This window comes from Microcaecilia unicolor, chromosome 7 (genome assembly GCF_901765095.1).
Source record: "Microcaecilia unicolor chromosome 7, aMicUni1.1, whole genome shotgun sequence".
NCBI classification, from domain to species: Eukaryota; Metazoa; Chordata; class Amphibia; order Gymnophiona; family Siphonopidae; genus Microcaecilia; species Microcaecilia unicolor.
Window position 1 is genome coordinate 278091191 of NC_044037.1, and position 15098 is coordinate 278106288.

At 44.0% G+C, this 15098-nt stretch overlaps 1 protein-coding gene across 1 annotated transcript in view; it reads right to left on the reverse strand.

Annotated features, from left to right (window-relative positions):
- The window catches only part of LOC115474871 (TGF-beta receptor type-2-like), a 92205-nt gene that overhangs the window by 22236 nt on the left and 54871 nt on the right, over positions 1–15098 (reverse strand). The window contains exons 2-3 of the mRNA XM_030210567.1: positions 14647–14797; positions 6184–6386 (exon numbers count right to left, since the gene is read on the reverse strand). Coding sequence (XP_030066427.1) covers positions 6184–6386; positions 14647–14797 — 354 coding nt within the window. The remainder of the gene's footprint in view (positions 1–6183; positions 6387–14646; positions 14798–15098) is intronic.

Here is a 15098-nt window from a genome sequence, read left to right on the forward strand (position 1 = left end):
CTTTTGTCTCACCGCACCTTATGCCTGGAATGGGCTTCCTGAGCGGTTACGACTAGCTCCATCCCTGGCCGCCTTCAAATCCGGGCTAAAAGCCTACCTGTTTGATGTTGCTTTTGACTCCTAACTTGTCACTTGCTCGTAACCTTTATCTTGTCTTCCTCTCTTAAATAGTCCCTTTCCCTATGTGTCCTTCTGTCTGTCTTACCCTTATCCTTATTGGTGTCTGTCTGTCCTGATTTAGATTATAAGCTCTTTTGAGCAGGGACTGTCTTTTCTTCATGTTCAATTGTGAAGCGCTGTGTACGACTGGTAGCGCTATAGAAATGATTTATAGTAGTATATGGGAACATACTGGGAATACCCTCAACAGTTAGCACACAGGATTTGCACTTACCAAGTGGTAAGTGTAAAACGTTATCACATTTTAATTGAAAGGCTTCTTAATTTGGGATTTGGAAAGGAACTGGGAAAAACTGCATAGAGTTTTTATCTTTTCATCATATTTGAGATCTTATCATTTCAAGTTATTAGTACAATGTTGAATGTTTCTATAAAGGAACTTTGCTTACACATATACATGTTCTCATGTATACAATGTACAGCAAATGTCCTTACTTGGCTCTTTCCAGAAGCTAAAAATAATGTTACAACCAAATATAGGCAGTGAAGGAAAAGTATGTCAGGGATGTGAATGTATGTGTGATAGCCGTGAGCAAGGGTTGAGGATGGGCCTTCAGATTATACAGCCAGACAAGGTTACAAAGGTAAAGCAAAACTCTTTATTAACACAAAGGCGGAGCCCTGTTACTTCACAGGCACAGAAAATGAGGAACAAAGTCTCTTGAGCTTCAGAAGTAACCTTTTACATAGGCCTGTGACTGACAGGCCCAAAAGCATAGTATATACAGTCTCTCTGCAAGGTTGCACAAATGCTGTGGTCTGGCTGCAGCCAGCCCTCAAGAACAGGATTCTCACAATTATTCAAGTTAAAGTTGGCCTACCTGAGCCAGGTTCTGGTAGCTTCACATAAGCAGTGAAGGCATACACTGCGGCTTCTCCCTTCCCTGGGCCTCCTTAACCCAACTCTGGCCCCGCCTTTTATACTTCCTGGTAGCTGTTCTCCTAGCTCCACCCCTCCCGTGTCACTTCTTCTTTGGGTGGAACTATGGAGCTTAAGGTGGTTCTGACTAGACAGCTGCACAGGAACAGGGTTTGCAGGAATCCCGCGGCTACCGCGGGGATCCCCTCCAGGGTTGCGAGTCTCCCGTAGGGATGTCCCCAAGATTTGCAGGGATCCCGCAGGTCCTGTGGGGTTCCCATAGTAGTGTAGCACCATGCTAGCCTACCTAACTATCCTACTTCACTATTTCAAAGAAAACTGAAGATGACGCGGCGTCAGGGGGTGAGACTGGGAGGTTGCACTCGTCAAATTCCAGGCGCTTGTATGTGATGACTAGCGATTAGCGAGTGCAATCTCCCAGCCCTCTCCCTGATACAGTGCCATCTTCAGTTTTCTTTGCATTAATGGAGTGGAATGTTCTTGTTGTCTGTTCGGGTGCCTCTTCCAGAGAGTAGCTCGAACTTCTCCATGCAACAGCTGAAAACAGCGACCATCAGTAAGAAGCATGCAGTGATGATTCCTTGCGAGGGTAACATCAGGTCAGGTGGACATTGGACAGCCCGTTCAGTGTGGAAGTGGCAGTGGTGAAAGTTGGCAGAAGGAGGAAGCGGTAGAGTAGCTCACCTGAGAAATTTGGACCAGGAAGAGTACAGTGAACATCTTCCCTACACTCCTCTCCACTGTAAAAGATCCCCTCGGAGTCTGTGGATCGCTGCCAGAAGAAGCAGAAGGGCATCATGCTGCTGTTTATGCCCAATCCCTTCAAGCAGGATGTGGGTGAGTGAGTGGCAGTGGTGTAGGAAGGGGGGGTGGGGGGTGGTCCGCCCTGGGTGCACGCCGCTGGGGGGTGTCGGCTCCGTGCTGGTGCACTGCCCTCTCTGCCCCGGAACAGGTTCTGTTCCGGGACAGAGAGAGCAGTGAACCAGCGTGGAGCCGACACACCCCAGCAACGTGCAGTCGGGGCGGATCGGCCCTCCCACCCGTCCCTCACCGCAGGTATGCGCTCCGGGGGGGGGAGGTATGTGCTCCGGGGGGGGGGGGGGGGGTGCGCTCCAGCGGAAGGAGGGTGCGCCATGCTGCACCCGGGGGTGGGGTGCGCAGCGGCGACCCGCCCCGGGTGTCAGCTCCCCTCGCTACGGCTCTGGTGAGTGGCATAGCTATGTGGGACCACAGGGGCCTAGGTCCTCCCAAATTTGCTCTGGGCCCCTGGTTTGGCTGGTGGGGGTCCCCAACCCCTGCCAGCTGAAGTCTTTGTCCAGCTGTGGTCTCTGACGCCGCCGTAATTCCTGCCCTGCTGTCTCTTCCCCTCACTTCCAGCATGCTTCTTTTAGTGAAATTGAGCAGATATGTACAGCAGTGGCAGTGGGTGGGGAGTGGCAGGGCAGCAGTGGGGGGGGGGGGGAGGTCAGCGGACCGAAATGTGCCCCCCCCCCACCTTGAGCTCTGGCTCCTTCCCACCTCGAGGTCTGGCTACGCCCCTGGGGTAAGTGTGTGAGGAGTCTGAGGATGGACCTCTAGTGGTGGTAGTTCCCGTCCTCGAAGGGCCCAGAGCAGGGGCGTAGCCAGTCACCCAGTTTTGGGTGGGCCTGGGCCCAGGATGGGTGGGCAGAATAACTTTGCCCTGTCCCACAAGTGATTTGGTCTCTCCCTCTCTCGCCTGCATGCCATTTGGTTTCTCAAACATCCTCCCTCCCTCGCATGCAGCAACTAATACACACTGCTCGTGTTGGCCCCACAGCCTTCCCTCTGATGCTACTTCCTGTTTCCACATAGGTGAGAATACATCAGAGGGAAGGCTTTGGGGCTGGTGCGAATAGTATGTATCAGTCGCTGCTCGCTGCAGGGGAAGATCTGCTGTTTACAAGGTATGCAGGAGGGACAGTTGTTGGGAGTTTTTGGCTGGTGAGGCTTAGGGATCCCTGCCAGCCACATCATAGGTGTGCTGCTACTGGGTGGGCCTGAGCCCAAAGTGGTTGGGCCTGGGCCCATCCAGGCCCACCCTTGGCTACGCCACTGGCCCAGAGAGTTCCCTCAGATCACGTGTGGGAGTCTGGTTTTAACAGCCTTGTTAATTGCCAAGAAACTTATCTCTCACGCAGTTTCTTTGACCAGTTAATTGAGCGGATATGAGTCTCAACAGCTGCACATCGGCCCCCTATAGGTCTCGTTATTCACAGGGAAATTCTCTTTGGGGAGATCTTTTTGTGCTGTAGTGCAATGCAGTAGTGCTCTGGGGAATTTATGCTTTGGGGAGATCCAATATGTGCAGTACTACAATGCAATAGTAAAATAAGGCATCTGAAAGTAGAAACGTGGGCAAGAGGGAACATGTGGTGTTGGTGATGGAGCTGGCAAAGGGGGATGAGATTTCATATACTGCCTTTCAGTGGTTACAATCAAAGTGGTTTACAAATTATATGCTGGTCCTTATTCTGTACCTGAGGCAATGGAGGATTAAGTGACTTGCTCAGAATCACAAGGAGCTGTAGTGGGATCCAAACCTGGTTCTAAGGTCGCTGCACTAACAGTTAGGCAACTCCTCCACTCCAAAGGTGGCTGCAGAGACCAATTCTGAGCTTTTAAGTTCTTCCAGAACGATGGCATAGGTTGGGTTAATTTACCACAAGTCAGGTTATTTTAGTGCAGGGGACAGGCGGGGATGGAATTTGATGGGCAGGGACGGGTTAGATTCCAGTGGGGACGGGGAAAATTTCTGTCCCCATGCAACTCTCTAGTTCTAATAATAATAATAAAACTTTATTTATAACCCACTATATCTATAATAGTCTAAGCAGGGAACAAACCACATACAAACTACAATAAAACATAACAATAAAAATTATTCCTTTCTGCAAAACTATACAGAAATTTGGTATATTACTCTAAACATACTGCAAAATAAATTCAAATATTACTAACAGCAAAGTAATATCATAGTTCTGACTCTGTGAGGGAGTATTTATTTATTTATTTGTTTGTTGCATTTGTATCCCACATTTTTGCAGGCTCAATTCTTAAGGGAAAGGGGTAGCGTCCTATAGACTTCCTCATTTCATGCTTCAGTTTGACAGACCCAAATGTGGACAAGGCTGAATTGCTTCCCCACCATCATCCATGACCAATTGCAGTATATCTCTCTGCAGGACAAAAATTCTTATATATAAAACAAATGAATTTCCCTGTGGTTGGTGTTTTCTTTTGGGTCTGTAAAACCCAACGGACATCTTTACCTCCCCTCACCCTTTCCCCAGTGTGTCAGAAGCCTAGAAAAACTTATCTTTGATATAAAAGATGGCCCTGTTTTATGGCCATTGAGCACTTTTTTTTTCGCCCAACCAGACAAAAATAAAAATATGCAGGCTTCTACCTTCAATTCAGTTGTTATTTTACAAAACACATCCTATGGCTTATCCTTTCATCTGAGCAATATCTGGAAGAGCCTCTTGGCTGTGCTGAAGACAAAATGAATCTTAGCTGGGTGACATTCTCGCCAAGTGAAACAGAGGAGGAGAAGGGGTGGAGCGGGAGGGGTAGGGTGCATCTGCCATAAGCAGAATGGTTGACACCTGCTGAGAGATGGAGCAATTAGACCTCTACACTACACTGAAGCTGGTTTCTAGAAAGTTTGTAGGAAAAACTATTTCTAAACTGAGCAGTGGACACGATTATTGGTCTTCCCATGTGTAACTGAAGTGACATGATCTGGCTGAAACAGATTAACCTGAAACATCACCCAGAATGGATCCATCAAATTTTTATTGTGATTATAGATTTTTGTTGTTGTTGTAACTTGAAAGAGTAATTTTTCTTATGTCCAGCCCACATAGACTAGATGTATGTATTTTGACTATATTTTTAACTACATGTACAGTAGGGGGGTTTGGACAGATGAATTTCTGCTGTGTTGAAATGATACGTTTTATGAATCCCTGTGCATGAAAGTTTGTGAGATTCCAGCTTTTACAATGAACCTAGAAATGAATCACACCTGAATTGGTAAGAAGTCTTTGAAATTACATTTACAAGTAGAACCACAGAATATCAGGTGCATCCACCTGGGCCCACTTTAAAAGGTTAAATGGCTCAAATTGTGATGCAGTGGGAGTCTTGCAATTTTCCACTCTATATGCAAGCGTGAGATTCTCAAGAAAAACCTCTTTATTCTTCAGAAAGTGCTCAAACAGGTGTACAGGCTTGACCCGCCAAAAGCATAAACAGTAATGACAGCAATTACCGGATCTCGCTCCATGGTGTGACCGCACCTTGAGTTTTGTGTTCAATTCTGGTCGCCGCATCTCAAGAAAGATATAGTGGAATTGGAAAAGGTGCAGCGAAGGGCGACTAAAATGATAGCGGGGATGGGACGACTTCCCTATGAAAAAAGACTAAGGAGGCTAGGGCTTTTCAGCTTGGAGAAGAGACGGCTGAGGGGAGACATGATAGAGGTATATAAAATAATGAGTGGAGTGGAACAGGTGGATGTGGATCATCTGTTCACACTTTCCAAAAATACTAGGACTAGGGGGCATGCGATGAAACTACAGTGTAGTAAATTTAAAACAAATCAGAGAAGAATTTTCTTCACCCAACGCGTAATTAAACTCAGGAATTCGTTGCCGGAGAACGTGGTGAAGGCGGTTAGCTTGGCAGAGTTTAAAAAGGGGTTAGACGGTTTCCTAAAGGACAAGTTCATAAACCGCTACTAAATGGACTTGGGAAAAATCCACAATTCCGGGAATAACATGTATAGAATGTTTGTACATTTGGGAAGCTCGCCAGGTGCCCTTGGCCTGGATTGGCCGCTGTCGTGGACAGGATGCTGGGCTCGATGGACCCTTGGTCTTTTCCCAGTGTGGCATTACTTATGTACTTGTTTGGCGGGTCAAGATTGTACACCTGTTTGATCACTCACTGAAGAATAAAGAGGGGTTTTTTTTAGAAGCATGGACTTCCTTTTTGTCTGATTACCTTGGAACATTTTCCTTCTGCCCTTTTTGCTTTCCTTTGATTTTACTGTGTAAGTTGTGTGCCCCTCTTTTTGCTGTAGCATTATGTTTTCTCACCATTAATGTGACTTTCAAAGAAGAGTTTGTCGTTGCATTCCTGGTCATCCACACAGCCACAGATATACAAGAGACCCTCCTCAGTGGGTTGCAGAGTCATCACACAGCGCGATGAATTGTAGTTAAGGACCATAATGTTCTCCACAGGGAGCTGTGGGTGGTGACACATGGTGCTGAGCTGAACACTGTCATTGGACTGTTTCCTGGTAATCAAATTGGAAACAAACAGGCAAGTTTTGAATCTCTGTTAATACAAACCATAATTTTTTTAGGGTTTCAAGATTTGCTTTATTCAAAATGGCAATATAACAGCGATCGCACAGTCTCAAAACTTTGCCTAATATTGAAATATGCACTACCCAACGAAGACCGATAGAATCGTTAAACAAAAGGAGCTTCAAATCTCCTGGGCTATTGAGCATTCAACTGCCGCCCGTAATGGAGTCCACTACTTTCACAGGCTCATTGCAAAGCACATGGAAGGAAACCCAGATGGTGAGAAAAAAAAACCCTCAAAAATATTGAGGAAAAACTCACTGGCTCAAAAAAAAAAAAAACCTCCCAGTGCTTAAATATCTACATCAGGTTCAAGCAATAGCAATGCACATATCAAAACCAACCCAAAATGTTCCCAAAAGAGTGGAAAAAAACAACCCCAATAGCTTATCTGGATGCCACATGCTCAGGAGTGGAGGAGTGGCCTAGTGGTTAGGGTGGTGGACTTTGGTCCTGGGGAACTGAGGAACTGAATTCAATTCCCGGCACAGGCAGCTCCTTGTGAATCTGGGCAAGTCACTTAACCCTCCATTGTCCCCATGTAAGCCGCATTGAGCCTGCCATGAGTGGGAAAGCGCGGGATACAAATGTAACAATAATAAAATAGATACTATTGGAGATTCTACATGGAATGTTGCTATTCCACTAGCAACATAGAAGCCTACGCGGCCACATTGGTGATCTGCAAGGGCCGACTTCTACATGGAATGTTGCTAGTGGAATAGCAACATTCCATGTAGAATCTCAAATAGTAGCAACAGTGGAGGAGTGGCCTAGTGGTTAGGGTGGTGGACTTTGGTCCTGGGGAACTGAGGAACTGAATTCAATTCCCGGCACAGGCAGCTCGTTGTGACTCTGGGCAAGTCACTTAACCCTTCATTGCCTGCCACATTGAGCCTGCCATGAGTGGGAAAGCACAGGGTACAAATGTAACAACAACAACAACAAAAAAAAACATGGAACAATGTCAAAATGACTTAACCTAGGATACAGTTTTTTTTCTCACTGTCTGGGTTTTCCTCCCGTGTGCCTAGCATTGCATCACATAAGAACAAAAGACATTTAGTTTACCAGTTCACAGGATTAAATGTCCGTTCTGGCATTCTAGTATTACATTATTTTCCCAATTGTCCTCGCGACGGGTGTGAGATGGAAGACAGTGCTGGACCACGCACAAAAGAATTTCAGCCCTGTTTTGCCTCTAACTTCCTTTGCGTCCCTTCTTCACGGCTGGGTCTTTTTTTTTTCCCTTGGTTAGTTTGGTGTGAACCCGTTTTCTGTTTTCATTCTTCCTTTAATAAAACACATATTTATTTTCTGACCCTGGAGCTGCTATTACATTTTTTAAAGCCCTTTTCTCTATATTGCCCTTGAGTGTCTCCAACTGCAGTAATGATGTCAGGCCAGCCATTGCCCTCCATCTGGTAGAAATAAACACTTCCAGAAAAACCCTGTTGATAATAAAAATGTTCAGTTACAGTAAAACTTCAGTAAAAAAAGAAAAAAAAAATCTTATTTCTTTTTTAACATGCAAATGATTTATTGTATTTCTATGACTCATTCCCACATCGGTTGTTGAATAGTTGCCTAATTGCTGTAGTAGGAATGATATATTTTCCTCAGTCACCCTATTCTCATTCTGAAGAATGGGGGGAGGGGAGGATTTTTTTTTGTTCCTTTTGGTCATTCCTACTCCCATCTGCAGATAACTTTATCACATATTTATATCAATAGACTCATATGTGTGCAGCAAACACTCTGGATTGATGCCAGCATTCCTAATGAATCACATTCCCTTTCCCTATGCTGTTATGATTATAAGGAAATGGGAGCGTTGCTGTGTTAGGGATCGCTCTAATACAGCCCAACAAAGGAGATTTGAAAAGTAGAGGTCATTGTCATCAATTGTACACATTCCATTTTCTTTTAAATAATAATTAATTTGTACAAGTATAGAGACCGGAAAAAGACCTTGAGCCATAGGCCAGAAGAACAGTCTGTTACATTAATTCCGAGGTCATCTTTGTAATATGGCTGCATCTTATTTATTTATTAGGATTTATTTACTGCCTTTTTGAAGACTTTAAATCTTTATTTGTGAGAATTGAGGCATTACAACATCACAACACGTCCATTGAATAACTGGACATATTTAGTCATTTCCATTCAAAACCATTTAACATGATGTTTTTGATCAGTAGCCGTGAGTGGCAGAGTAACCTAATGCAGTGCTTCTCAACCTAGTTCTTGAGGCACACCTAGTCCCTTCAGGTTTTCAGAATATCCACAATGAATATGCATCAGATAGATTCACATACCAATGAGGCAGTGCATGCAAATCTATGTCATGCATATTCACTGTGGATATCCTGAAAACCTGATGAGACTAGGTGTGCGTCAAAGACTGGGTTGAGAAGCACTGGCCAGGGGAGCCCAGTTCAAATCCCAATACAGTTTCTTGTGATCTTGGGCAAGTTGGTTAACCCTCCGTTACTTCATACATAAACTTGATTGTCAGCCCTCCAGGGACAAAAAAAAATATCTCTTCTACTAGAATAGCAAATAGCTTGCTTGCAGGCAGCATATCACTGTTACCTTCATCTACCATGACTACATCCATGTTTAATTTTATGATCTACAGGATCATAAAGTGTGCAAATGGACCTCTGAGCCACTTGTATTTACCCACATTGTCTTCCTTCCTTAACTCCTCTGACTGGTCATTCATCCGGTCATTGATGACACACTCTTTTTGGAGGCCTCTGATTGCTTACTGAGTGCACTGCAAGTTTGAGCAATGGAAAAGTGGAGGAGAAAAGATCCCAGGAACTGACTTAAATTATCCCTTCATGAATTCATCTAGTTTTGCTAATTTTTCTAATTGTAGTAATTAAATGGGTGATTTAATCTAAATAATATGGCTGTGAGGGAATATTCTTCCTGAAAAATTTGGAGAGCATATTATGTTCTACTGCATGTGGAAACTGAAAAGAATAAGACCATTCTTCCCAAGGTCCGTCTTTCGCAACCTAGTGCAATCCCTCTTACTCAGCCATCTGGACTACTGCAATTCACTATACGCAGGTTGTAAAGAGCAAATACTGAGGAAACTTCAAACAGCCCAGAACACAGCAGCCAGACTCATCTTCGGAAAACCAAAATACGAAAGTGCAAAACCCTTACGAGAGAAGCTACACTGGCTCCCACTTAAGGAACGCATTACTTTTAAAGTATGCACATTAGTCCACAAAATTATTCACGGTGAAGCCCCAGCCTACATGTCTGACTTAATAGACCTACCTCCCAGAAACGCTAAAAGATCATCTCAAACTTTCCTTAACCTCCACTTCCCTAATTGCAAAGGCATAAAATACAAGGCGCTGCACGCATCAACCTTTTCTTACATAAGCACGCAATTCTGGAATACACTACCACGCAACTTGAAAACGATCCACGAACTAACCAACTTCCGCAAACTATTAAAGACTCATCTCTTTGATAAAATTTACTGTAAGGATCAAAACACATGAAGTCCACACTCACTGTTCAGAAATACACCAATAAATTCTCTTCTGAATTCTCATCCCCCGTAATTTTATCACATTTATACCTTTACTCACAGACAAATGTTATACCGAATGTTCTCTTGCTAATGTTCTATTACCCTATCAGTTTCCCGTTGTCTCTTTCCACTGCTCCATTGTTCTTTTCCTTTGTCCTATTCCCTAACGATACTTTGACTTTGTCTTCGCATAACTTCTCACAATTAATCCATAACTGAGTTGTAACAATTCGTATTTCCATCATTTACAATGTATTGTAAGCCACACTGAGCCCGCAAATAGGTGGGAAAATGCGGGATACAAATGCAATAAATAAATACATAAATAAATAAATAAACTGTACTTATGAGCAGTGGGCAGGTGGAACTGTAATATCATAGTAACACAGTAGATGATGGCAGATAAAGACCTGTACGGTCCATCCAGTCTGCCCGAGAAGATAAACTCATTACATAAGGTATGAGGTGATACAACATATGTATACCTGACCTTAATTTGTCCATTTTCAGGGCATAGACTATAGAAGTCTGTCTGGCACTGTTGCTGTTCTAAAACTTCTGAAGTTATTGAAGCCCCTGAAAAGCTCCATTCCAGCCAGTGGCGTACCAAGGGTGGGGCGGTGGGGGCGGTCCGCATCGGGTGCCAGCAGGTGGGGGGTGCTCCGCTGGCACCGCAGTCCCCACCTGCCTACCACCAGCTCCATGGACAGACGACCCTCTTCTCCTGCCACCAGGCCGGTACCCAGCCTTAAAAAAAAAAATCTGTGAAGCGCCTTGCATCTGATCTGCTGTAAAAGAAGCAAATTGCCTCGTCGCATCAGCCCTTCCCTCACTGTGTCCCACCCTCGCGGAAATAGGAAGTCCTCCACCAGGTGCTGAAGACTCCCAGATCTACACACCAGAAATCTCAGCCGAAATCCAGGCCAAAGTATCAGCCTGCCTGTCTGACATTGCTGCCTGGATGTCTCAGTGCCATCTGAAACTAAACATGACCAAGACTGAACTTCTCATCTTTCCCCCTAAACCAACCTCTCCTCCTCCCTCATTCTCTATTTCTGTGGATAACATTCTCATCCTTCCTGTCTCATCAGCTCATAACCTTGGGGTCATCTTCGACTACTCCCTCTCCTCTGCACATATTCAGCAGACTGCTAAAACCTGTCGTTTCTTTCCCTATAATATCAGCAAAATTCGCCCTTTCATTTCTAAGCACACTACCAGAACCCTCATCCACACTCTTATCACCTGCGCTTAGACTATTGCAACTTGCTTCTCACAGGTCTCCCACTTAGCCATCTCTCTCCTCTTCAATCTGTTCAAAATTCTGCTGCACGACTAACATTCCGCCAGTGTAGTTATGCTCATATTAGCCCTCTCCTCAAGTCACTTCACTGGCTTCCTATCCGTTTCCGCATACAGTTCAAACTCCTCTTTTTGACTTATAAGTGCATTCACTCTGCAGCTCCTCAGTACCTCTCCACTCTCATCTCTCCCTACATTCCTCCCAGGGAACTCCGTTCACTGGGTAAATCTCTCTTATCTGCACCCTTCTCCTCCACTGCTAACTCCAGACTCCGTTCCTTTTATCTTGCTGCACCATATGCCTGGAATAGACTTCCTGAGCCGGTACGTCAAGCTCCATCTCTGGCCGTCTTCAAATCTAGGCTAAAAGCCCACCTTTTTGATGCTGCTTTTAACTCCTAACCCTTATTCACTTGTTCAGAACCCTTATTATATCATCCTCACCTTATCTCTTATGTGTCTTGTTTGTCTGTCCTAATTAGATTGTAAGATCTGTCGAGCAGGGACTGTCTCTTCATGTTCAAGTGTACAGCGCTGCGTACGTCTAGTAGCACTTTAGAAATGATAAGTAGTAGTAGTGAAAAGATGGGCTGCCCAACAGATGGGTCTTGTGTGAAATGCAGCGGCAAAGTGGCGTCTTACAAACATTGCATATGGGATTGTCCTCCCATAAAGGAATTTTTGGAGACTCTGTGGACGCATTTAATGAGCATTTACCACAGTTAATGAACTATTATCCCAAAGGCCAGCTTACTGAATGATGTAACATACATTCAAGAGGGCTCTCATCTCATTAGCTTATTTCTTCATAAAGCTTTCTTAATTGCCAAACGTATTTTGCTCCAATGGATTAAGCCTGATCTTCCTACTGTGACTCAATGGAGACCCCAATTACATAAACCTTTGCGCATGGAGCGCCTTTCAGTGAAGACATGAGGTCAACCAGCTAAATGCCATTTCCTGAGATTGTGGACACCATTTTTAGACACTTTAACTTCAAGAGTTCACTCTCTTTTGATAAATGATCTAGAGGTTTAATTTTGCGGAAGTAAGGGAAGAGAGGGAGGGTGGGATGGGTAGGAGGAAATCATTAAGCTGTCGCTATGTATTCTTTCAAGTATTGGCATTGAGGGGTTACTTTATATGATTGGATTCTATGTTATTTGCTTCCATACACTGCTTATATGTGTTGCTTATTGTTAATTGGTAATTTTGAAACTTCTTTAAATTTAGTTTCAAATTATACATATTCTATGACCTTTTATTCAGATTCTTAAACTAAATTAACTCAATCTGGAGTTGGGCTATACTAAATTTATATCACATCACATCACTGAATACTGTTGACGTGATAGTTGATTCGGGAAAGGGGAGTCAGATTATTAAATATCATCTTAGCTTGGAAGACAAACCAAATTGGTATCCACTTAAGGTAGCAGCAACATGATAATAATATTGAAAACTCCCAGAGGCAGAGCTACAGTATGTTAGTATGGAGCAGTAAAAATGGCACCTTATAGACTAATCAATTTATTGATGCATGAGCTTTAGAGGACCAGAGTCTACTTCATCAAATGCATGTCATCGTACTTCAATCAGGAGGCGGGAAAATATAAAGATGGACTGGTTGATTTTGTGTGTGTGTGGGGGGGGGGGGGGGATGCAGGATACAAAGTACAGAAAAGACACAGAGTTGCAGAGCAGGGTGTAGAAAGGAAGTGATGGTATCTGTATAGTTAAGCTAAACGACAACTATGGTTGGTGAGAGAAACCAACGAAAGTAAGTAAGTCCATTCACAACTATAGTGGGTCATGAAGTCATTGTCCTTATTCAAGCTAAGATAAAACACTTAACCTCCCTATACTTAAGTTTACATGGTAATCAAATAATACTTTTTGAGAAGAGTGCTATATATTGCTCTGATTGTCTATGATTTTATAAAGATCCCCTTTTTTGATTCTCTGTTATTTGCAGTTGTTGGATCTTTATCCCATTTTTCTTTTAGAAGTAATCAAATAATACCTTCCATTTTAAAGCATTGCTACATATACATTGGGCTGTACAATTGCTCAGTGTTCAGGTACAATGTTTCCCTGCCCCAAACAGCTTAGGGGGGGAAGTTATCAATGTGGACTACTGTTAAGATGTGTTATTTTACTGTTAACCCTATTTATTAGTAACTAGGTCTCGTTGCATAAAATGGGACCTGTGCTACAATAGCACGAGTTAGTGGTAAAATAATACATCAAACATATAAATGGCAAGTGACCGACTCACCTGCAAATGCGCAGTACAGACTTCCCTCTCTGACCTGCCCTCGCGTCAAGACGTCAGAGGGCGGAACAGAGAGGGAAATGGAGTCGGACTGTTGGACGCCGCCTGGAAACAAACATCGCACAAACCAACCTCCACCCTGCCCCCCCATCCCCACCGCCCCCTCCGTATCAGGCCCCCTGCACTGACCTGACAGCGCCTCTCACCTCCGTGTGGAAGCGCTGCAGGCAGCAGCAGAGCGATATGCTGCTGCCGGTAGCGCTTTCACACGGAGGTGAGAGGCGCTGTCAGGTCAGTGCAGGGGGCCCGGCACGGAGGGGGGAGGAAGCGGCAGCGAGGAGGGTAGCTGGAAATCTCGCCTGTTTTAACGGGCTTAACGGCTAATCTTAACATAGCCCGCAGTGATAAATCCCCCCTTTGTGTGAACTGTTTCATTCTCTGGTAACCAGAGTCGGTATTGTGATGTCATAATGCCTCATTCCATCAATGCCTAAGAGCCAGCCTCATCAGTGATGTCACAATGGCTTGACTGCCCTATACTTGGCTCACTTTTATTACATATAGCAGTGATTTCAATTTCTAGAGACATTTCTTTTTGGGTAAGTTATCAACGTGGACTACCATTAAGATGTGTTATTTTACTGGAAAGAGACCTAGTTATTAATAACTGAGAGTTACTGTAACTGTAAAATAACACATCTTAATAATAACCCACAGTGATAACTTCCCCCAAGACATGTTATTTTGCCACTAACTCCTGCTACTTTAGCACAGGTCTCATTTTATGCAATGAAACCTACTTACTAATAACTGGGGTTAACAGTAGAACAGCAAGTCTTAATGGTAGCCCCCGTTAATAACTTCCCTCCCAAGTAGTACCTGACACAATGGGAAATTCAGTGACTTGGGAAGGTCATAACATGTGTCAGTGGCAGAACTGAGATTACAACCCTAGTTTCCCTGGTTCTCAGCCCATTGCTCTAACCACCAGGCCAGCCATTAGTTCTGGGTTGTACTAAACTGGGAATTCTGCATAACTGTTGCTTACCATATGCTCACACAGATTTCATCAGGATTCTCACAATAGGAGCTGAGGGAGCAGTTACTGTAGCAGACCTTGCCCTCGCACACAGGTTGTGTAAGGTCACACCATTTACATACATTGGTCTTTAGATTTCTACGTGCCCATACTTGAAACACTGCAAAACAAAGCAGAAAATGCAACGTTGACGTGTGTGATTTATAACATTTTTACACTTTTCTTCAGATACTTTTCTGTGACATTTCTATCTTGTCTCCACTGCAGCCTCATGTCCTCCTCCCTCTTGAAAAATAATGGTCAAGATTCTTGTATACGGTGCCTATAAATTTCACACGGAAAAAAAAATACGCCTAGGCATATTCTGTAAAGTACACCTAAATTTGATATGATGGGCTTAAATTTCCACGCGGTATATACTTTATTGAGAATTTACTATACCGCTCAACTGGCAAGCAGAG